This window comes from Cyrtonyx montezumae, unplaced genomic scaffold, assembly GCF_038088225.1.
Source record: "Cyrtonyx montezumae isolate F1298 unplaced genomic scaffold, pur_monq_1.0 scaffold_53, whole genome shotgun sequence".
Lineage (NCBI taxonomy): Eukaryota > Metazoa > Chordata > Aves > Galliformes > Odontophoridae > Cyrtonyx > Cyrtonyx montezumae.
The window spans coordinates 87,182-110,373 of NW_027072060.1; the positions used below are offsets into that span (position 1 = coordinate 87,182).

The 23,192-nt window shown below is 44.2% G+C and overlaps 1 protein-coding gene and 1 non-coding gene across 2 annotated transcripts in view; both read right to left on the reverse strand.

The window, feature by feature from the left end:
• Window positions 1-23,192, reverse strand: part of LOC136056586 (mesoderm induction early response protein 3-like) — a 129,857-nt gene that overhangs the window by 69,677 nt on the left and 36,988 nt on the right. The window contains exons 7-8 of the mRNA XM_065748871.1: window positions 13,560-13,711; window positions 13,050-13,131 (exon numbers count right to left, since the gene is read on the reverse strand). Coding sequence (XP_065604943.1) covers window positions 13,050-13,131; window positions 13,560-13,711 — 234 coding nt within the window. The remainder of the gene's footprint in view (window positions 1-13,049; window positions 13,132-13,559; window positions 13,712-23,192) is intronic.
• On the reverse strand, window positions 17,602-17,705 carry LOC136056588 (U6 spliceosomal RNA). The gene has a single exon (XR_010622958.1). It is a non-coding gene; the product is annotated as a U6 spliceosomal RNA (small nuclear RNA).

The following is a 23,192-nucleotide window of genomic DNA, read 5'->3' on the forward strand; positions in this document are numbered from 1 at the left end:
ACGGAGACAACAGGTAGTCCCTCAGGTAATTCGTACATGGCCTGCTGATATTGTGGTCAACACTCCAGTCTTTATTGCTAGAGAGGCCTCTATCATGTCCCTATAGCAGATCAGGACATCCCCTTTGGTGCCTGATATAGATGTGCAGCTGCAGACATCTGGCCAAAAGGTTTGGTACCAGTGGCCAGGGCATGCCCCAGTACAAGCTGAAGTGTTGACCCAAGATAGGAATACGGCCTGTATCTTGCCCTGGAGGGTGGACCTTCCCCTCTTGGTACCCTTGAAATACCTGTATTACTCCCTGTGAGTCTAAGTTTTTGGAATAGCTGTAAGGAACAGAATACTGCTGAAGTGTTCCAGAGTTGCTGTAAGATCATGTGCAACATCTGGTGAAGGTCTACCTAGGACTGATGGAGCATAGGATGGACCTGCACCATGTGACTACGTGCTTCCAGTAAATACCACCAGGCACTGGCCCAAAGAAGAATGAGCCGTATGCCAGTCATCACTCATCCCAGATTATATTGATAAGCATTGTGATGGGCAATTATATAAGCGTTGCAATGTATTGGGTCTCTGTATTAAGGAAGGCTCATCCTATAGTTAACTTGATCAGTGGTTCATGTCATGAAGTGGTGGAATGTATGGGAACTGTTGAATCAGGGACTGAACCACTGATTGATCATATGATGTGAACACTGAGTCAGCCACAGGAGCACAGGTGAAGGCAATGTACCTGTGTGACTGGAATGGGTGGAGCCTGGCTCCACCTCTCCCAGACCCCATTTAAAGGCTGACCACCACTGGGGAAGGATCTCTTGTTGGAGGTCCCTCTCCTGTGGAGTTCTGGGTGAGCCTTGACCGTCAGTGACAGGTGAGGCTTCCCTTATTTACTGGTTGTCTATACCATCTGGTTAAGCCATAGGGAAAATATACCATCCACCTTCATTATTTTGTGTGGGTGCTATTCTTTTGTGGTATTTACTTTACACTCCCTCAACTCTTATTTGGCTGGTGGGCCTGCTGTCCCCCTGTCATGGACTCAGATCTAGAGGTAACTTCATGACACTAGTCCTTCTCTTTGAACAGCTGGTCTAGTGGGATGCCTCCCCTGGAAGGCTCTCTTACCAGCTGCATCTGGAAGTTATTTTCCATACACTCTAGAAACCTCCTAGACTGCTTCTTCTGTACTGTATTGTATTTGCAATATATATCAGGGAAGTTGAAGGCCCCCATGAGAACAAGGGTTGATGATTGCACAACTTCTGCCAGATGTTTACAGATTGCCTCATCTGTTTCTTCATCTTTGTTAGGTTGTCTATAACAGATCTTCACCAGGATGTCTGTCTTGTTGATCCTTCCCCTGATCCTTACCCATAGAGACTCAACCTTATCATTCCTAGCCCCAAGCTCAACAACATCAAAACTTGCTCTAACATAGAGAACCACGCCACCACTCCTTCCTTACCTGTCCCTATGGAAGGGCTTATAGTCATCCATTGCAGCACTCCAGTCATGGAAGCAATCCTTCCATGTTTCCGTAATGGAAACTAAGTCATAGTTGGTCTGCCACACGATGGCTTCTAGCTCTCCTTGTTTGTTGCCCATGTTGTGTGCTTTGGTGTAGATATATTTCAGCTGAGCCCCTTGCCTTACCCCCAGTCCTATCATTGTTCCCCTAGGCTCATCTCTACTGGACCTGGTTTTATCCCATTGTCCCCTTCTTATTTAGTTTAAAGCCCTGTCATCTCCTGGGCTGGGATCCATTTTCCCCTTGGAGACAGGCAAGACCCATCCATGGCCATCAGGCCAGGTGCTGAGTAAACCACTGCATGGTCAAAAAAAACCCAAGTTCTTGTTTTTGCACCAGTCTCTCAGCCTTGTATTTATGAGATGAGTTTTCCTGTTCCTTTCAGTATCCATCCCTGCCATTAAAGGGATAGAGGAAAATACAACCTGTATGCCCATTCCATGTAACCACCCCAGTCCCCTCAAGTCCTATTTGATAATCCTCAGGCTTCTCTCAGTAACTTCATCTCTGCTGGCCTGAACTATCAATAAAGGATAATAATCAGAGGGGTGAATCAGACTATGGAGTTTCCTAGAAATCTCCCTCACCCGAGCCCCACAGAGGCAGCACACTTCCCTGTTGGTAGGGTCGGGCCAACATATAGGCTTCTCTGTTCCTCTCAGAAAGGAGTCACCTATGACAATCATCCTTCTTTCCTTCTTTTCAGAGGCAGTCTTGAGGTGTGGAGTTGATCACCTTGCCCTAGACAACCTCAAGGGTGGATCTCCTACCATGTCCTCGCTTACCTCTCCCTCAAGTTACAGAGCCTCGAACCTATTATGGAGGGGCACCTGGGGAACCAAGGTATGTCAGGATGGGGGTTGGGGGTTGTCTGTGATGCCAATCCAGGACCTTTTTCCTCTCCTCCTCTTCCCTTAAATCGCCTCACTCTGCTTGATGATGGCAGTGGAGTGGGTCCACAACCATTTGGGGGTACCACCCTGGTGTCTTTCTTGCAATTTCATCAGAGTTATTCCACCAATCTATCTCCTGCTTGGACTCTCTGATACTTCTTAATCTCTCCACCTTCTCCTTGAGCTTTTCCTCCATTCTGACCAGATCATCCATCTGCTCACACCTCATACGGGTGGGATTCTTGCCACCCATCACCTGCAGCAACAGGCTCAGGCACTCACTGCAGCCAGAGACTTGAACTGCCATATTTTTAGGCAAGCACTTCGTCTGAGTCATCACGTTCTTTTTTGCCAGAGCTTTCTGCCAAGTGGAGACTACAGCTGGATTTGTTGTCTGGGAAGCAGCCAATAGGTAAGACAGTCTCCTGAGTGGACAGCGATACTCTGGCCTCATTACCCTCCTTGCTCACCTGCCCTGCATGAACTGCTGCATCATGCCCTTCTGACATGACATGTCCTGTTTGTCCGTCCTGTTTGCATCACTCCTGGGTCGCTCCATTCCCTAGTGTCAGGTTTTATAAATGCAAGGGGTGATCCTGTTGATGCTTCTGGCTCTACCCTCGTGATGTCAGAATGCTGCTGCTATGTGGAGGACAATGGCAACCAGCGGCTGCTCCCTGACAGGGCTACCCCTCAACCAGCAGAGGTAATTCCTTGCTTCTGTGCAGAATGTGTATGCTCCAGGGACAAGTACCTCACTAGAAAAAAAAAATTCAAAATCCTTCTGCAAGTCAGTTTCTCTGTTAAATGAAGTTAAAGGACCAGGAAAGGAAATCCAGTTCCTAGGAATAAAATGGTAAGATGGACATTGGCACGTTCCAATAGATGTAATTTGTGTTTTGCAATGCGTTATTTTGATTCTCTTTCCATCACGATAATCTTTCTAACTATACCATCCGTAAAATATTTCTGCTACAATACTATTTGGCATTAATCATTCTGTAAACCATACAATCATGTTACTGGCCAATGTGCCAATAAATGTAACAGTTCTGGCCCAGGTCAGCCTAGTTCTGTGACTAATGGGGAAGGGGGACCCATGACCCAGGAAAGGGCCAAGGGGGAAGGTAAGGAGATGAGCACAGAGATGGAAAAACAGCAGCGACAAGCTAAGGGAGAAAATGATTTTACTAAATACAATGGCCCAACCATCTGCCATGAGCTAATCCAGACTGCCCTGGAAGAGGGGGAAGCTCTTGAGTGTCTGCAATATATTGATGACATCATCATGTGGGGCAATACAGCAGAGGAAGTTTTTGAGAAAGAAGCAATAATCCAAATCCTTTTATGAGTCAGCTTCACTATTAAGCAAAGTTAAGGGACCTGCACAGGAAATCCAGTTCCTAGGAATAAAATGGCAAGACTGATGTCATCACATTCCAACAGATGCAATCAACAGAATCACTGCTATGTCTCCATCAACTAGTAAGAAGGAAATACAGTCTTCCTAGGTACAGTGGGTTTTTGCTGAATACATATACCAGACTTACTGTAAGACCCTTCTATCAAGTGATGTGGAAGCAGAACAATTTTGTATGAGACTCTGAGCAGCAGTAGGCTTTTGAGCAAATTAAGCAGTAAATAGCCTGTGCAGTAGCCCTGGGACCAGTCTAGATGGGACACAATGTAAAAAACTTGCTCTACAGTGCAGCCAGGGAGAAAGGCCCCACATGGAGCCTTTGGCAAAGAACCTCAAGGGAGACCCAAGGTCAACCCCCAGAGTTTTGACGTTGAGGATACAGAGGATCTGAAGAACAGTATACTCCAGCTGAAAATGAAATATAAGCAGCATATGAAGGGGGTTTGAGCTGCTTCAGAAGTGATTGGTACTGAAACACAGTTCCTTTTGGCACCTCGACTGCCCATGTTAAATTGGATGTTAAAAGGGAAGGTCCCCTCCACACGCCATGCTGCGATGCTACTTGGTGTAAGTGGATTGCATTGATTACACAATGTTATGGTCCAGTTCGGTGGATCATCGATAGTTCTGGGTGTGCCTGTCTCAGAAGAGAGGAAGAACCACATCCCCCAGAGGATTTTGCGATGCTTTGCGTTTTTACATATTTCCGTCCAGAGGGAAAGATAAAAACTGTCTGCAGTCATGGGACTCTCGCTTCCCTTCGGGATCGAGCTCAGCAGTGGGTGTTTGTTGCAGCCGTCTGCCTTCAGCGTTAGTGTAAGGCCTTCGGTTTATCAGACACTCTCTCTCGTGCTCATTTTATTTGATTCATTTGCCTCAATTCCAATTATATTATATTGTGTTATTTTCCTTTCTGATACCTTATTTAGTAAATTTTAACTCCCAATACACCATATGATGTTGTATTGTTGATATTCCACATCATAACAAAAATCACAAAACTGTAACACACAACAAGCTCAGATGGGGAACCTCAGTTGTCCAGGAATCTTGGTAGTGATTGTGGACTGACCCAAAGGTAAAAATTTTGGAACAACACCAGGGGAAGATGTAACTTGTGCTGAAGAGGTCCTGGTATACCATAAATTGCCAGAGAATGAAAAGAATATTCCTTGTTCACTGACGAGTCTTGCTGTATTGTGGGAAAGTATTGTAAATGGAGAACTGCTGTGGAGTCCATAGAAATAAATAGGAGGCATTACTTTTGGAGGAAACTGTTAAATAAAGGATAGATTTTCAGGCATATTACATTCATAGTAGTGATCAAAAAATTTTCTGTTCAACTATCATTTAATGTAGATGAGTGGAAAAAAAACATAAGGTCTCAATAAGTTTCTGTAAGAAGGCACTAGAACCAAGACCTTTCTACTCCCAGCTGAAAGTGAAAATCCTCTGACTAGACAGTCTTTTGCTTTCTTTCTCAATCCTTTAATTTTTTACTCCTTTTTCCAGAGTTCTAAAGCTTTAAAGAAAAGAGAAAATCCCCATGATGTGAGAAGTAGATTGAGGTTTTTGCAGTGGAAATTTCCAGTATTTCTGTATGAATCATAGGATAAGTTGCTGAATAGAGTGAAGTTGAGATTGGTGCATTCTGACCAAGGAAAAACTGGCATGGGCACTAGGTAAGGTAATTATATAAGGTAGGGGAGTGCCTGGTACAGGACAGGACTAGTGTGTAATACTGTCCTTTTTATCATCATAAAAGGTACAGAACATACCTGAAGACGATGGGATTGTTAACAGACATTGTATGGAAATGTGATGTAGCAACAGCATTGGAAGACTGTGAGCCTAGGACGCTCAACCAATAAGTGCCAGGAGAGGCTTAACCTGTGTCAGACTGTGAAATACAGAAACCATTTTCCTTTGTCTCAAAGTTTGCTTTGTAAGGCCTTTTCTGGTGTCAAGACTTTGACTGATAACTGCCGGTTATCTAGATGGGTGTTACGGTGCCTCATTGTCTCTGCTTATGGTTGTAAAGATAAGCAGAAATAGGTGCAAATAGTCTTTCCCGTGGGGGTACGGCTTGGAGAAGCTGACCACCACAAAGAAAAGTCAACAATGCTCCTGCATGGCAATGAAGGCGACATCCCCTGCTGGCTTATCTGTTGGGCCAGACATGTCACACAAAGAGAAAAGGAAAAAACACCTGAGAAATGAGGGATAAAAGGCCTTCACTGAACTAAGAACTTGGGAGAAGAACTTTCAGAAAAGAACTGTGGAGAACAACTCCCAAATAAAAAATCTTTGAGGAGAATTCCCAAAGAGACTTAGGACAGACCCTGAGGCCTGCTTGCTGCCATCTCCCATCCCCTGTGGTGACCTGACAAGTTACTGAGATCAACATACCTACTACAAACCTCGCTGGATCCATGATGGTGATTATATCTCTCTTGATTTCTGCCAAGACTCCTTGCTTTTCATCTCTTTTCTATCGCCCACCTTCCTTTCCCCATATCCCTAAGCAACTAGTATTTGTAATAAACTGGTTGGGCTAACATTTGACCCGCTGTGTCTTAATCTCGCCATCAGGTATACACATAATCAAAGAACCTCGTCTCACTCCTTTATATTGGAGCATGACACAGACCCAGGGCATATACTGGAATGGATTTCACTGATGAGTTGTGCAATTTCTCCCTTGTCAGGAGGCAGTGTGCACCCATTATTGCAATAATGAATAAAATTGCTAATATCACTGTGTAGATCACTGTGTAGGGCAGATAATTCGAAAGGATGGAATACAGAGGAATATCACAGAGGATGATATATTTCCATAAGGCTTTATATAGATGGTACACAGACTACTGGGAAATAAAGGGTGCCTCACCTTTTACGATGGTTGAGGCTTGCCAATGACTCCACTAGGGAGGGATCTCCAGCAAGAGAGCTTTCCCTGGTGCTGGTCAGCCCTTAAATGGGGTCTGGGAGAGGTGGAGCCAGACTCCACCCCTTCCAATCACAGAGGTACATTACCTTCACCTGTGCCCCTGCAGCTGACTCAGTGCTTGCCTCAGGTGATCAATCAGTGGTTCAGGCCATGATTCAACAGTTCCGATACACTCCACACCTTCACTACATGAACCACGGATCAAGTAACTATAGGGTGAGCCCTCCTTAATACAGAGACCCAATACATCGCGATGCTTACATAATTGCCTGTCACGATGCATATCGGTGTAATCCGGGATGAGTGATGATCGGCATATGGATTGTATTATTCTTTGGGCCAGTGCTTGGTGTTTTCTACTGGAAGCATGTGGTCACATGGTGCAGGTCCATCCTATGCTTCATCAGTCCTGGGTAGACCATCACCGGTTGTTGCACATGATCTTATAGAGACTCTGGAACACTTCAACAGTATTTGGTTACTTCTAGTGACTCATAAACTCACAGGGAGTAAAATAGGTGTTTCAAAGGTACCAAGAGGGGAAGGTAAGCCCTCCAGGACAAGATACAGGCTGTATTCCTGTCTTGGGTAAACACTTCAGCTTGTACAGGAGCATACCCTGGCCGCCTGTACCAAACCTTTTGGCCTGACGTCTGTGGCTGCACAACTATATCAGGCACCAAAGGGTGTGTCCTGATCTGCCACAGAGACATGATAGGGGTCCCTTTAGCAATAAAGACTGGAGTGTTGACCACGATCTCAGTAGGCCATGTACCAATTACCAGAGGGACTACCGAACCCCCCCACCTTCAATAATCTCCCCCAAGGTGCAAGTAGGCCACACCATCGTGGTCCTACCTACACCTTCCAAGGCCATCTTATTTAATTGGTGCCTGGTTTTAGGTTCTCAGGGGCAGGGAGCAGAAGAATGTTCTCACAGCTGGTCTGAGGTCTTACCTCATTATCGGTACCCGTAATATGGATCCGAAGCGGGGAGGCCAATGTAACATTTTCAAGGCACTGGGCCTGCTGTCTCTAGGTCTTCAATTCATTTTCCACAGGGTTTCATGGAGTCTCTTTGTCCACCCCTGCAGGGACTGAGAGTCTGTCTTCAGGGCAGCCTTGAGAATACCATTGTAATGTTAGATAAAATCTGCCCCCATTGGATTGTATGGCAGGTGGAATCGCTACTCAATATTGTTCTCTTCTGCCCAGCATTGTATCATTGCACCTGTGAAGTGACTCCCTTGGTCGCTCTCGATGACTTGTCATCGGACACCCCTGTAGGCAGCCATCAATCTCGTGAGCGCTTTGATAGTGTATGCCTGGTTGGTTTTTGGTACTGGATAGGCCTGCATTAGCCCACTCATGGTGTCTACACAGGTTAGGACATATCTTGCCCCCTCAGACCAAGGGAGGGGCCCAATGTAATCAACCTGCCACCTCTGTAGAGGATTGTGTCCTCTAGCAAGATGGGCTGTAGTTTCAGGAAACAATCTCGGTCTTATTTTAGAGCAGGCATCACAGTCCTGGCATGCTTGTGCAATGTCCGATAGTTGTACAGGCAGTCCCCATGCCTTAGCAGCTGCCCACATGATCTTCTGCCCAGCATGCCGCAGCTTTTGATGTAGCCAGTAAGCGATGTTCTCAGATGGTGAGTTCTCAACCTATCTAACTCGGGCCAGTGTGTCGGCTTCATCATTTTCTGGTGACTGTAGGGGTCGATGACCAGAAACATGGTAGACACGTACAGTTCTATGTTTAACTGCATAAGAGCTTGGAGCTCTTTCAACGGTGAGGAAGACAGGCTACTCTTCTGACTGAGATAGGCAACCCATCATGCCACCGTCTGTGCCTGGGCAACCCCTGTCTTAGGAAGGTGGTCAGATCTCTTACCCACCCCTGAATTGGCAGAGTGGTCTTAACTATAACTTCGGCTGTTTGGGTTATTGGCTCTACCGCTTGTAATGCGGAACAGGCAGCCAATAACTGTTTTTCAATCATACTATATCTTTCTTCTGCTCCATGCCACACCTGAGACCAAAATCCAATGGGGGTCCGAACAGAACTCTGAGGTTGCCACAGGCCCCAGCCAAAGCCATCCTGAGTAACATGAACATCCAATTCAGCTGGGAGGGTAGGACTGAGTATACCCAATGCCTGGGCTTGTTTCACTGCCTGTTTTGCTTGTTGAAAAGCATCCTGTTCTGCTCTCTCCCAATCCCATAATTGACCCTTTTTTGTGAGTCTATACAAATGTCTCAGCAGCTGTGCCAAATGAGGTATAAAGGAATGCCAGTATCCCAATATACCTAGAAATTCCTGCAGCTGCTTTGGTGTTGTAGGGACTGGGAATGCCTGAAACTTATCTACAATCGCACTGGGTAGCACTTTGGTCTTTCCTGACCAGACTACCCCCAGAAATTTTACAGACAGGCCTGGACCTTGCACCTTTTGAGGATTGATAGCCCATCCTCTTTCACTTAGGTAGGCAGTTAATGAATCTGCCGCCTCTCCTACTGCTCCCAGCGAGTCAGATGTTAACAGGAGATCGTCAATATAGCGGTATAGGTTTACGTTATCAGGTTTTCTCCAATTAGCCAAGTCATGTGCCACCAAATTATGACAATATGTTGGCGAATGCACGTACCCCTGTGGCAGGACCTGAAAGGTCCTCTGCCTGCCTCCCCATGTAAATGCAAAGTGATCTTGTGATTCCTCAGCAATCGGTACACTAAAAAACACATTTGCTAAATCCAGGACACAATATTAGGTTTTGATTTCCCTACTGAGAGTGTCCATTAAGGAAGCAATATTGGGTACGGCTGCGTGGATGGGCAGCGTGACCTTATTTACTTCCCTAAAACCCACCGTCATTCTCCACGTTCCATCCGACTTCCACGCTGGCCATTTGGGGGAATTATATGGATTGTGTGCAGGTCTTATAATGCCTACTTTCTCTAGTTCCTGCACAGCCTTTGATATTTCTTCCTGCCCCCCCCCGGGAGTCTATACTATCTTACATTAGTAATCTGGCGTGGTTTTGGCAAACAAACGGGCTCATGTTTCATATGGCCTCTCAATATTGTCTGTATTGCCCAGATACTAATGTACCTCTGCCAAAGTCTGAACTCTCCCACAGTCATCTGGAAAGCCAGACCCCATAAAATGTCTATGTCCAGGATGTATTCTGGGATTGGGGCAATTGACACTTTATACTCCCGATGCAGGAGACACCCAGCCCACAATTTTAACCATGTTTGGGTGACTGGAATGGTCTGTCCCCCAAACCCACCAATCATTACTCTATTACCCTTAAACTTCGATGGATCTCCATATATAATCAAAGTTTCTGCCCCAGTATCCACTAAAGCCATCACTTTCTTAACATCCATTTTTGACCAATATATCGTCAACTCTACATAGGGCCTCTGCTCCCAACTGGAGGCCCTATGGGGACCAATGTCTTTTGTTACTCCATGAATTTCGCCAGATCCAGGTCTTATGCCACAGGTGGCTCAGGCATTGTAGCTCACGACACCTGCAGATGTTTTTCCTTCTGTTTTGTACTATAAAATCTGCTAAAATCCAAGTTGTTGGCGGTGCTTGCTGTATTATTCGTACTCCTGATTTTCTGGGAGTACTCAGAAATTTCTGATCATTCCTTAGCTGTTTCCAAAGTTTTAATAAAATGGCTGGGTTGCCCATCGATTTTAACAAATGTAACCCCGGCCCGTATAAGATTGTTTAACATATTTTTTTGAGATACCCTTATGGGGCCTTATCATGGTATCCATGGGGTAGGCTTCTTGGCTTTAATTGGGAAGGCCTCAGCCTCCTCCACCATGCAGATATTGCGCCTGGTTCTTATGCGCTCTGTTTCCCCTAGGTCTGCCACTAACTGAGCTGCCTGTTGAATGATGGCCTCTGAAGCTACCAACAGGTTCGGTATGGTGACCAATGTCCCATAAAGGTGAGAAGGAGCTTGTTGAAGTATTAGGTCTCGCATTCCTGCCGTGAATTTCTCCATGTCAGGGCCTTCAAACGTGTCAGAGTACATAGTCTCCCTCATGCCCAGTTCTCAAATAGATGTTTGGAGGTCCTCCATGGAAAACCGTAGACCAGTATTAAGCGATATGTCCATTTTATCAAGCCATGGCAAATGGCATGCTGCCATCAACCAGTCTATAATAGTATGGGTTTAATTAGTATAGTGGATAGCAGCATATAATCTCTGCCTTAAGGCAGGATGTATAGTTATGGATACCAACTTGGACATCTCCATCCCATTGACTAGTATGCTTTCAGCTCCTGCATCCCACAATCTTAGGAGCCATGATGGTATGCTCTCTCTAGGCTTCCAATGGAATTGCTGTACTAGTTCCATCAATGCATTTGCTGTATACAGGCAAGCTGTTACATGTAAGCATGTTCCAGCAGGGGGCCATTGGTCAGGAGGCCCCCCTGCTGGTCTATCTTGGGTCTTCTTCATTTTTTGGGTCACAATTGGTCGGATCTCAAATGGATCCATCATAGATAGATCTTTGAGATTGGATTTAGAGATCTTATTCTCTGAAATATCCAGGTCCGCTATCTCAGGGACCTGGGTATTTTCAACTGAGACAGTACGTATCTGCCTTATTAGGACATTCAGTCCTGGTTTTTCAGTCATTAACGTAACCAATTGCTGTTCTAGTTTTTCAATGCAATCCCTTAATAATTGGTTTTCAGTTTCTACATTTGTATTTGTTGTTTCTAATTTATGCAATGCCATTATTAGAGGCCAAGCTAATGCAGAAGCAACTAGCCGACACTCCTTCATAGGAGGATGGTATATTTCTGTCAGGCTTTATATAGATGGTACACAGACTAGTGATAAGTAAAGGATGTCTCCCCTTTTACAATGGTTGAGGCTTGCCAACGACTCCACTGAGGAGGGATCTCCAACAAGAGACTCTTCCCTGGTGGTGATCAGCCCTTAAATGGGGTCTGGGAGAGATGGAGCCAGACTCCATCCCTTCCAATCACAGAGGTACATTACCTTCACCTGTGTCCCTGCAGCTGACTTAGTGCTTGCCTCAGGTGATCATTCAGTGGTTCAGGCCCTGATTCAACAGTTCCCATACATACTGAGATCTTTTCCTAACCCAAAATTCTTGACTTAGAGATTTCTAACAATGGAAAGTTTCAACATTAAGAAAATATCTTGGGAAATTCAGAATTTTAACTTTCATCTTGAGAGTAGTAGTGAACTTCAGCAGGTAAAGTACATCATAGCATAACTGTTACTCTAAAAGACAGGCATCGATAGTGTTATCATTTCTTACCATTTTTAACGAGCACACTATAATTCTCATCTGACTTGAGAGGGTGGGGAGCATGAGTATTATATTCTGTCCTTAGGACAGAATATGTGGCACTGAACCACAAATATGCGTAGATATTTTTCAATCCCAAAACAGGAATTGAAATCCTAGAGAGGTATATGATTTAAGACAGCTCTGCAACTGGTATTTCTCTACTGTTTAGCTCTACGCAAAATCTTTTCTTTTAGAATCATAGAATCCGTAGAGTTGAAAGGGACCTTTAAAGGTCATCTAGTCCATCTCCAATGCAATGAACACAGACATCCGCAGCTAGATCAGGTTGCTCAGAGCCTGGTCTAGCCTATCTCCAGGGATGGGGCTTCTACCACATCTCTAGGCAACTTGCCCCAGCAGTGCCTCACTACCCTCACTATAAAAGAATTTTCTTTATATCCAACCTAAATCTATCCTCTTTTAGTTTAAAACCATTTCATAAACCATTTTAAGAACTGTCTTTTGCTAAATGATAAACTCTGTTACATGGTTCTGTTCTCCTGATTCAGGTATAAATATTATCAGATTATAGTTGATCATGGTCTCAAAAAGGTACTCTAAAGTGGGTGAAAACTCCTTTATGGGAGCAAAATCACAGCTTCCTGCCAATCTCCCAGTCTGCGCATTTCTTGTTACAGCAGTGGAGGAAATGAGGGGGAAAACGGTGTAAAAGCTGATCCTGCAAACTCTATAGAAGTTTGCAAACTTCTCTAGCATAAACTTCCTGATGGCCATGAGTCAGATTATACCTAATCTGCGCTAAAGACATAATGGAAATGGATATCCTTGTCTATCTGATTCTTATTTAAGGTGGGTTTTTTTTATTTATTTTTACATAGCTTTTAAAATTCTTTTCAAACACACATTTTTTGGGAAATCAGGTACTCTTTCTTACCCTGAGATGCCTTTTCATTTGAACAGTATCTTTCAATTGCTTCTTTAACATTATGGCTACTCTTGAGAAGTTCGTACAGTGCCTACAAAATAAAGCCTTTTTTAAAACAGTCAAAGTTTGCAAATATTCCATCTAAACTTCTTAAATGAGCTTTTCAGTGAGCGCTCCTCATATCAAACAGTCATTCTCTCTCATTTTTTTAATGCATGATAAAAAACAGCAAAAAGCAAAACCATCCAAAAGTTGAGGCAAGGTTTAATTACATTTTTAAAATATTATATGCAATTACTAAAAAAGCTGTATTTGTCAAGAGCATGGCAATCAGAAATGTCACATCACAACACTGCCAACATTGAAATATTCATAACTTTAAGATCTTGACCCCCAATACCTAATCTGAAAAACAAATGAAAAAGAAATTGAGCATTGCTGCCTTTATAATACAAGCAAAGAAACAAAGCGTGTTAATTACAAAGCAGTGTCACAAATGGAACAGGATATAGAACATACTTGTTCATTGTCCCGTGTTTGTAGTCCTTCAGGAATTCTGCCAATCATTTTAAAATTTCCTGTTCTTATGTAGCTTTCAAAAAGGTATTCTTTAACTTTACTTTCTGAGATCACATCAGGATTCCAAAGTAAATGGTCTTCATTTTCATAGGCTGTTTAAAACAGAAATCCATTAACGTCAGATGTGATGCTTTTAAGACTATATAATAAAAAGCTATTTCAGAAAGACAAAGAACAAGAACACAGAAAAAAAACAAATCAAACATCATAATGTCAATTGTAAATTCCAGCTCATTTTTTGTCCAAAAGACTTGATTGAGAAGTACTCTGCAATGTGATATGGTAAAGAGATTTAGCCATCATGAGGATGAAATAATGAACTGAACTCTTTAGACAATCTTTAGAGAGGATCATCCTGTTGACTATTAGATGATTCGAATCAAATTACACATATACACACATCATCTTCATATAAACAAACTAGCAAATCTACTCAGTTTCATTCAATTGTTTTCAACAAATGATCTACAACTTACAGTAAAAGAGTGTAGGATATTACTTTTAAAATTTAAGTATTATACATTGAGGGGGAAAAAAAAGAGATGGTGGCTAACTAGTAATTTTCAACTAAATTTTACCAAAGTTTACTTAATAGAAAGGAATCTAGATCCTAATTTTATAATTTCTTTTTCTGTACATTAACATTGATGATGTAAACAAGTTGTACACTGAATATTTTACAAGCAATGAGGATATGTAATCTTCCTTCATAGTACACCAAAATCATGTATGCAACTCTTAAGTAGCTTATTTGACAAACAATATATAGGTCACTGTATGGGAACTATTGAATCAGGGCCTAAACCACTGATTGATCACCTAAGTCACTGCACTGAGTCGGCTCCAGGAGCACAGGTGAAGGCAATGCACCTGTGTGACTGGAAGCGGTGGAGTCTGGCTCCACCTCTCCCAGACCCCATTTAAGGGCTGACCACCCCTGAGAAAGGGTCTCTTGTTGGAGATTCCTCTCCTCTCCTGTGGAGTTATTAGTATGCTTCAACCATCTGTAAAAGGTGAGCCTTTCTTCATTTACTGGTTGTCTGTTTACCATCCAGATAAGTCTAGCAAAATATGCTATCCACCTCATTATTTTCTGTGAATACTATTCTTTTGGGTTATTCACCCTACAGTCACATACAACAGTTACTCTGAACCTTTGTCAGCCTGCACACACATTTACATTCTAGGTTATACTGTAAGTCTTTTCCTCTGTTCAATACATATAAATAACATTTTTCAGTGGTTTAACCTGGCAGAGAGCTAAGCACCATGCAGCTGTTTGCTCATTCAGTCCCACCAAAGTGGGATGAGGAAGAGAAATGGAAAACAAATAGAACTCATAAGTTGAGATAAAAACCATTAACTAAGACAGAAAAATCAAATTAGAAACAAAACCTGACTGTAACAATATGAGAATTGCTCTAAAAGTAAAATCTCCTATTTTATTATGTTGTTCCATGATGTCAGATGTGGATGTTAGTGGTATAGCAGTAAAGAGTAAATCTTCCCACCAATGTTCAGTTAAATTTTCTTGCTGTACAAGAGATGGCACCAGAGGGGTGGTCTGACAAAATGGTGTCTGATATGGAAGTACACATGAATCACATAATCACAAAATTGTAGGGTTTGGAAGAGAGCTCTAGAGATGATTGAGTCCAACCCCCCTGCTAAAGCAGGTTCTCTACAGCAGGTTCCACAGGTGGGCGTCCAAATGGATACTGAGTATCTCCAGAGAAAGAAAATCCACAACCACTTTAGGCAGCCTGTTCCAGTGCTGTCACTCTAATAGTAAATAAGTCATTCCTTGTGTTAGTATAGAACTTCTTGTGTTCCTGTTTCTGCCTGTTGCATCTTGTTCTATTGCTCACCACTGAAGAGTCTTGCCCTTGCATCCTGCACTTTAGATATTTATAAACAGCGATGAGATTCCCTCTCAGCCTTCTCCAGGTTAAAGAATCTCAAGTCTTTCCTTGTACAGGGGATGCTCCAGGTCTTTAATCATCTTTGTTGCCCTTTGCTGAACTTCTACAAGATCCCTGTCTTTTTTAACTGATGAGCCCAGAACTGAACACAGTATTCCAGATGTGGCCTCACCAGGACAGAGGAGGAAGATCACCACTGTGAATCTGTTGGCCGCTCTCCTTTTAATACACCTCAGTATACCATTGGCCTTCTTGGCCACAAAGACACACTGCTGGCTCATGGTCAATCTGTTGTCCACTAGGACACTTAGGTCTCTCTCTGCTGAGCTCCTCTCTATCAGGTCAGCCCCTAAACTGTAATGATGCATGCAGTTATTCTCCTCCAGGTGTGAGACTCCACACTTGTTCTTGATGAACTTCATCAAGTTTCTCTCTGCTCAGCTCCCTAGTCTGTCGAAGTCTTGTTGAACAGCAGCACAGCCTTCTGAAGTGTCAGCCACTCCTCCCAACTTTGCATAATCAGCCAACTTGCTGAGGGTGGTCTCTATCCCTTCATCCAGGTCTTTCATGAAGATGTTGAACAAGACCAGACCAAACACTGACTCCTGGAGGAATTATGATGCTAAGTTATAGGCCTCCAACTAGATTCTGTTACACTGATCACAATCCTCTGAGCTCTGCCAATCAGCCAGCCCACCTCACTTGTCCACTCATCTATCCCACGCTTTCTAAGCTTCGTTACAAGGATGCAGTGGGAAACAGGGTCAAAAGCCTTGACAAAGTCAAGGTATACAACATCCACTGCTCTTCCCCTATCTATCCGGCCAGAATGACATCATAGAAGGCTACCAGGTTGGTCAAGCACAATTTCCCCTTTGTGCTTCCATGTTGACTACTCTTGATAACCTTCTTCTCTTCCAATTGCTTGGAGATGGCATCCAGAACAAGTTGTTCTACCACCTTTCCAGGGATGGAGGTGAGGCTGAATGGCCTGTAGTTGCTCAGATCATCCTTCTTGCCCTTTTTGAAGACTAGTGTGACAATGACTATCCTCAAGTCTTCAGGGACCTCTCTTGTTCTCCAAGACCAAGCAAAGGTGTGTAATTGAATTCCTCCATGTGGAAAAAATTGTACCCGTTGACATTCACTGATGCTTGTCGAATGTTTATGGAGACTAAACAGATGTTAGCACAGTGAGGTGGTGGGTGGTATGGTTCAGCGGTGGCAACAGAGATGTGAAAGTCAAGCCATGTTCTGAGCAGCCATGTACAGCTGTCACAACACAAAATGAAGAGTGTCTTGATCAGCTCATCCACATGAATCTGCGTATTATGACCAGTTAACTATGTACAGAGCTGAATACTGGCTTCAATGTGTTACAAACAATGGTGGCAACTTTGGAATATCATGAAGTTTGTGCCAGGTAGGTCCCTGTGATGCTGTGCGCTGTGAGGTGGAGGGTAGTTGACTTAGTTTCAGCTGGGCTGAAATTCTTTTCTTCAGAGTGTCTGGAAAAAGTTTAGAAATGTTTTGCTGTCGCCCTAGCAATCCTAAAGAGACACAAATCATTGCAGTGTGCTGAGGCCTGGCCTATGCCTACTTAGCTCTGTTGAACACTATTCAGCATCTTCAAGGGCAAGAGAATACCTCTGGATCTGATGATAATGCAACAGACCCTCCAACTCCTGTGACAGATCCTGAGACAGTTCCAATTCCTGAAATAGATCCTGCAGTTGCTATGAGCATTGCAGAAGACCTTGCTGTCGCTCCAACCCCCAGGATGAGCCCTGTGATTGCTCCTGCAATGGGTCCTGTGGATATTCCAAGTATTGCAATGAGAAAAAGAAAAAAGTTCCTTCCAAGGGAGGTGCACCATGCCCAGAGGTACAATCCTGTAGTTGCTCCAACCCCTGCAATGAGCCCTGTGTCTGCTTCAGCTTCTGTGACAGGTCCTGTGTTTACTCCAACTCTTACAACGAGCCCTGCAGCTGCTCCTACTCCCATGATGGGTTCTGCAGTTGTTCTGACATTTTTGACAGACTCTGTGGTTACTCTAAAAAAAAAAAATGGAATGATTCATGAATTTGTACGTCATCCTTGTGCAGGGGCCATGCTAATCTCTGTATTGTTCCAATTTTAGTGTATGTGATATTGGAAGGAAGGCAGGCCCTGCATGTGCCACAACCCTCACAACCAGTTCTGTGGTCACTCCAATCCCTGTGACAATCCCCACAGTTCTATCAGAGAATCAACCAGTGCCAGTATAAGTTGACCCTATAAGCAAGATGAAAGTCAGAATGTTTAGCAAAGAGCAGCTTATAAGCTCAGAGAAGAAGATGGAGTGGGGCTATCACAAAAGCAGGAGGAAGACAGAAATCATTCAACTCTTGAGTGAGCTGCAAGATTTGCAAAAAGATTATGACTGTTGATTAGGAGATAAAATTGCCACGTGGCTGTTCCAGTGCTAGGATGATGAAGCCAGTAGCTTGGACTTAGTGGGCAGTGAAGCCAAGCAGATGAGATCTCTTTCTAGGGAAATTGGCATTGACAAAGCAATTGGAAAAAAGGAGACAATTTTTCACCCTATTGTGATGACTATTTTCAGCCATGAGAGAAAGATATCCCTTCAAGGAAGATCTAGTATTTAACCCAGGCAAACAGACCACCATGGAGAAAGGTAGGTACCTGGTACTTGAGGGAACTAGCTGATGATGTATGAAAATAATTTGGATGATGTCAGCAGTTTGCAGGCTGGTTTGACCCAGTACCATGATGATTGAGGCAGGGGACCCATGGCCCCACGCCCCAGGGAAGAGGAAGGGGGAAAGGGAGAAGGGAGATAGGCCTAAGAACAAAACAGCGGCAACGATCTGAGGAGGAAAGCTAATTTACTAAATAAGATATCAGAAAGCAAAATAACACAATACAATATACAATATAATTGGAATTGAGGCTAATGAATCAAATAAAATGAGAGAGTGTCCGATAAACCGAAGGCCTTACGCTAATGCTGAAGGCAAACAGCTGCAACAAACATCCACTGCTGAGCTTGATCCCAAAGGGAAGAGAGACAGTCCAGTGACTGAAGACAGTTTTTCTCTTTCCCTCTGAGCGGAAACACATACAAATGTAAAGCATCACATAGTCCACTGGAGAATGTAGTTCTTCTCTTCTGAGACAGGCATATCCATAACTATTGATGATCCACGCAGCTAGAGCATTAACTCTTTAACTCCAATACACTACGTGATGTTATGATGTAGGATATCAATAATATAACAGATCATAAAACCATGCCAGATGATAATATCAACTCCCAAGAACCAGATTACATGATATGTACATGACCTGTGTGGCAGAGTGTTGTATGGAATGTACCATCATCGTATGCCAGCACCCTGGCAGGAATGAACTGGAAAGATAATGAAAGACCAATGGTGGATGAAATGGCTACCTTGACGATATGAAGATAGTCTCTCTTTTTCCCTACATGTCTGTGTCTCGGCTGTGGAGAAACTGGTTCAAAGGCTCAAAGAAAAAGAAATAGTCTACATAGCTCCTCCATCTGTACAAACCAGTATTTCATCCATTAGAAATAAATGTTCCTCTGCTAGAGAGAAAGGTATATACATGCTATGTATCATCCTGTGGTTTTACCGGTGTGATCATGGAGAGGATATGAGGAAGTAGGATGGAAAACCCACATCAAATCTACAGGCACAGGTACATAAGTTGCAAAGGAAAACAATCATGAAAGAGGATCCTTCCAGGAAAATGGTGGTTCCAGTTTCCAATGAACAGTTCTCCGGACAGAGAAAATGGTCCTATCTTATCCCTGAGGTTGACAATGAGCCTTCAGGTTCCCATACACAAGAGAGAAGTAATCAATACAATAACCAAAAATAGAGGGGCAATGCATCCAGCCAGGTGGAAGAAAGAGACAATTGGGATTATTGGACTGTGTGGATTTGATGGTCTGGCACATCAGAATCACAGAAATATGAGGCTCTAGTAGACGTTTGTGCACAGTGTACTCTAAAGCCATCAAGTTATAAAGGGGTAGAAGCCATCTGTATTTCTGGAGTGACAAGAGGATCCCAAGAGTTAACTACATTGGAGGCCAAATTGAGCCTAACTGAAAATGAGTGGCAAAAGCATACCATTCCAACTGTCACAGAGGTTCCGTGCATCCCTGGTATAAACGAGTTTGCTATTCTGGGTGACGTCAAGAGGGTGACTAGCAAAACTACTACCTTGGACTTCCGGAGGGCAGACTTTGACCTGTTCAGGACACTTGTTGCAAGGGTCCCTTGGGACTCACTCCTGAGGGGTAAAGGGGTCCAGGAAGCCTGGATGCTCCTCAAGATGGAAATCTTAAAGGCACAGGAGCAGGCTGTCCCGGAGTCCCGTAAGTCGAGCCGGAGGAGAAAAAGACCAGTGTGGATGAACCAGGAACTTTTGTTGAGACTCCGAGAGAAAAAGAGAGTCTATGTCCTCTGGAAGATGGGACAGGCTACTTGGGGTGACTACAGAGAACTGGCCAAGACTTGCAGGCAGAAAATTAGAAATGCTAAAGCCCAGCTTGAACTTAGACTGAAAAACTTAGACTGCTGTAAAGGAGAACAGGAAACCCTTTTACAAATATATTAACAGCAAGAGAAAAACTAAGGAAAATTTCTCTCCTTTACTCGACGAGGCAGAGAATGTAACCACAGATGATAAGGAAAAGGCTGAGGTTCTCAATGCCTTCTTCACATCTGTCTTTAATAGACAGAACAGTTGTCCACAGGGTATTTGCCCTGACCTGGAAGTCCGGGACGGAGCGCATAATGCACCCCCTGTGATCCAAGCAGAGACAGTCAGAGATCTTCTCCTCCATCTGAACTGCCACAAGTCCATGGGGCCAGATGGGATCCACCCAAGGGTGCTGAGGGAGCTAGCAGAGGTGATTGCCGAGCCACTTTCTGCCATCTATCAGAATTCCTGGTAATCTGGAGAGGTCCCACAAGATTGGAGGCTTACCGATGTGACTCCCATCTACAAGAAAGGCCATAAGGAAGACCCGGGGAACTACAGGCCTGTCAGCCTGACCTCGGTATCAGGGAAAGTTATGGAGCAGATGATCTTGGGGGAAATCACACGACACGTGCATGGCAATAAAGGGATCAGACCCAGCCAGCACGGGTTCACAAAGGGCAGGTCGTGCTTGTCCAACCTCATCTCCTTCTATGACTGGGTGACAAGACAGGTAGATGAGGGAAAGGCTGTTGATGTAGTCTACCTGGACTTCAGCAAGGCCTTCGACACGGTCTCCCACAGTATTCTCTTAAGGAAACTGGCAGCCCGTGGTGTGGACAGGTTCACTCTCCTCTGGGTGGAGAACTGGCTGGAGGGCTGTGCCCAGAGGGTAGTGGTTAATGGAGTTAAGTCCAGCTGGCGTCCTGTTACGAGTGGTGTCCCCCAAGGGTCAGTTTTGGGGCCCATCTTATTTAATATCTTTATTGATGACCTAGATGAGGGAATTGAGTGTACCCTCAGTAAGTTTGCAGATGACACCAAGTTGGGAGGATGTGTCAAACTGCCTGAGGGTAGGGAGGCCCTTCAGAGGGATTTGGATAGGCTGAACAGCTGGGCTGAGCTCAATGGGATGAGGTTCAATAAGACCAAGTGCCGGGTCCTGCACTTTGGCCACAATAACCCCATGCAATGCTATAGGCTTGGGGCAGAATGGCTTGAAGAATGTAGAGAGGAAAAGGACCTGGGGGTGTTGGTTGATGCTTGGCTTAACATGAGCCGGCAGTGTGCCCAGGTGGCCAAGAAGGCCAACAGCATCCTGGCCTGTATTAGAAATAGTGTAGCCAGCAGGAGCAGGGAGGTGATCATCCCCCTGTACTCAGCTCTGGTGCGGCCGCACCTCGAGTACTGTGTTCAGTTTTGGGCCCCTCGCTACAAGAAGGACATTGAGGCCCTGGAGCGTGTTCAGAGAAGGGCAACAAAACTGGTGAGGGGCCTGGAGCACAAGTCTTATGAGGAGCGGCTGAGGGAGCTGGGATTGTTTAGTCTGGAGAAGAGGAGGCTCAGAGGAGACCTTATTGCACTCTACCACTTCCTGAAGGGAAGTTGTGGTGAGGAGGGGATGGGCCTCTTCTCCCATGATAAATAATGACAGGACGAGAGGGAATGGCCACAAGTTGCGCCGGGGAAGATTTAGATTAGACCTGAGGAAACATTTTTTTTCTGAAAGAGTGGTCAGGCACTGGAATGGCCTGCCTAGGGAGGTGGTTGAGGCACCATCCCTAGTGCTGTTCAAAAAGTGTTTAGATGAGGTGTTAAGGGATTTGATTTAGTAGTTGGGTAGGGATAGTGATAGGAGGATGGTTGGACTAGATGATCTTGTAGGTCCTTTCCAACCTTATGAACCTATGAACCTATGAATTATCTCAGGAGAGGGTATTTCAAGGACCCAAGAGGATACTGGTGGGCTTTAGGTATAGCTGCCTTGGAGATGGGGGATATTAAGCAGTTGTCCATCTTGCCTGGTCTCTCAGAGGACCTTTCTGCTGTGGGGTTGCTAAGGGCACCTGCTGTTCTTCTACCAACTGTTACTACTATAGTGCACCAGCAGCAATATCATACTAAGACTCCCTAATTCCCATTTATCAGCTGATCCACCAACTGGAGAACCTAGGAGTAATCAGCAAGACTGGTGCACCCTTTAATGGTCCCATGTGGCCTGTGTGAAAGTCCAATGGCAGTAGAGGTTAACAGTGAACTATCATGGCCTGAATGAAGTTACATCATCACTAAGCACCGCTATGCCAGAAATGCTAAAACTCCAACATGAACTGGAGTCAAAGGCAGCCAAGTGGTATGCCACAATAGACATTGCTAATGTGTTTCTCAATCCCTCTGTCAGCAGAGTGGAGGCCACAGTTTTCTTTTACTTAGAGGGGCATCCAGTACACCTGGAATTTACTGCCCCAGGGGTGGAAACACAGCCCTACCATTTGTCATGGGCTGATCCAGACTGCACTGGTACAGGTTTTAGGTCCTGAACACCTGCAATACATTGACAAAATCATCATTTGGGGCAACACAACAGAAGTTTTTGATAAAGGGAAGAAAATAATTCAAACCCTTCTGAAAGCAGAGTAAGGTCAAGAGACCTGCATAGGAGATCCAGTTCTTAGGAATAAAATGTCAAGATGGACATTGTCAGATCCCCACAGATGTGATCAATAAAGTAACTGCTATTTCCCCAGCAACTAGGAAAAAGAAAACACAAGCTTTCTTAGGTGTTGTGGGTTCCTGTATAATAAATATTCTGGATTATAGTCTGATTGTAAACTCTGTCTTTCAGGTGACCTGGAAGAAAAACGATTTCATATGGGGCCCTGAACTACAACAAGCCTTTGAACAAAACAAATAGTTCAAGCAGTAGCCCTTGGGCCAATCCAGATAGGACAAGATGTAAAAAAATGTGCTCTACGCTGCAACCAAGGAGAATAGTCCCACTTGGAGCCTCCGGGAGAAATCCCTAGGGGAGACTCCACATCAACATACGTTTAGCAAAAGCCACCTGGTTTGTGCACAATGTATTCTAAAGCCAGATCCACACTTGGGTATCTGCCATTTGATCTGGTTTTGCTCA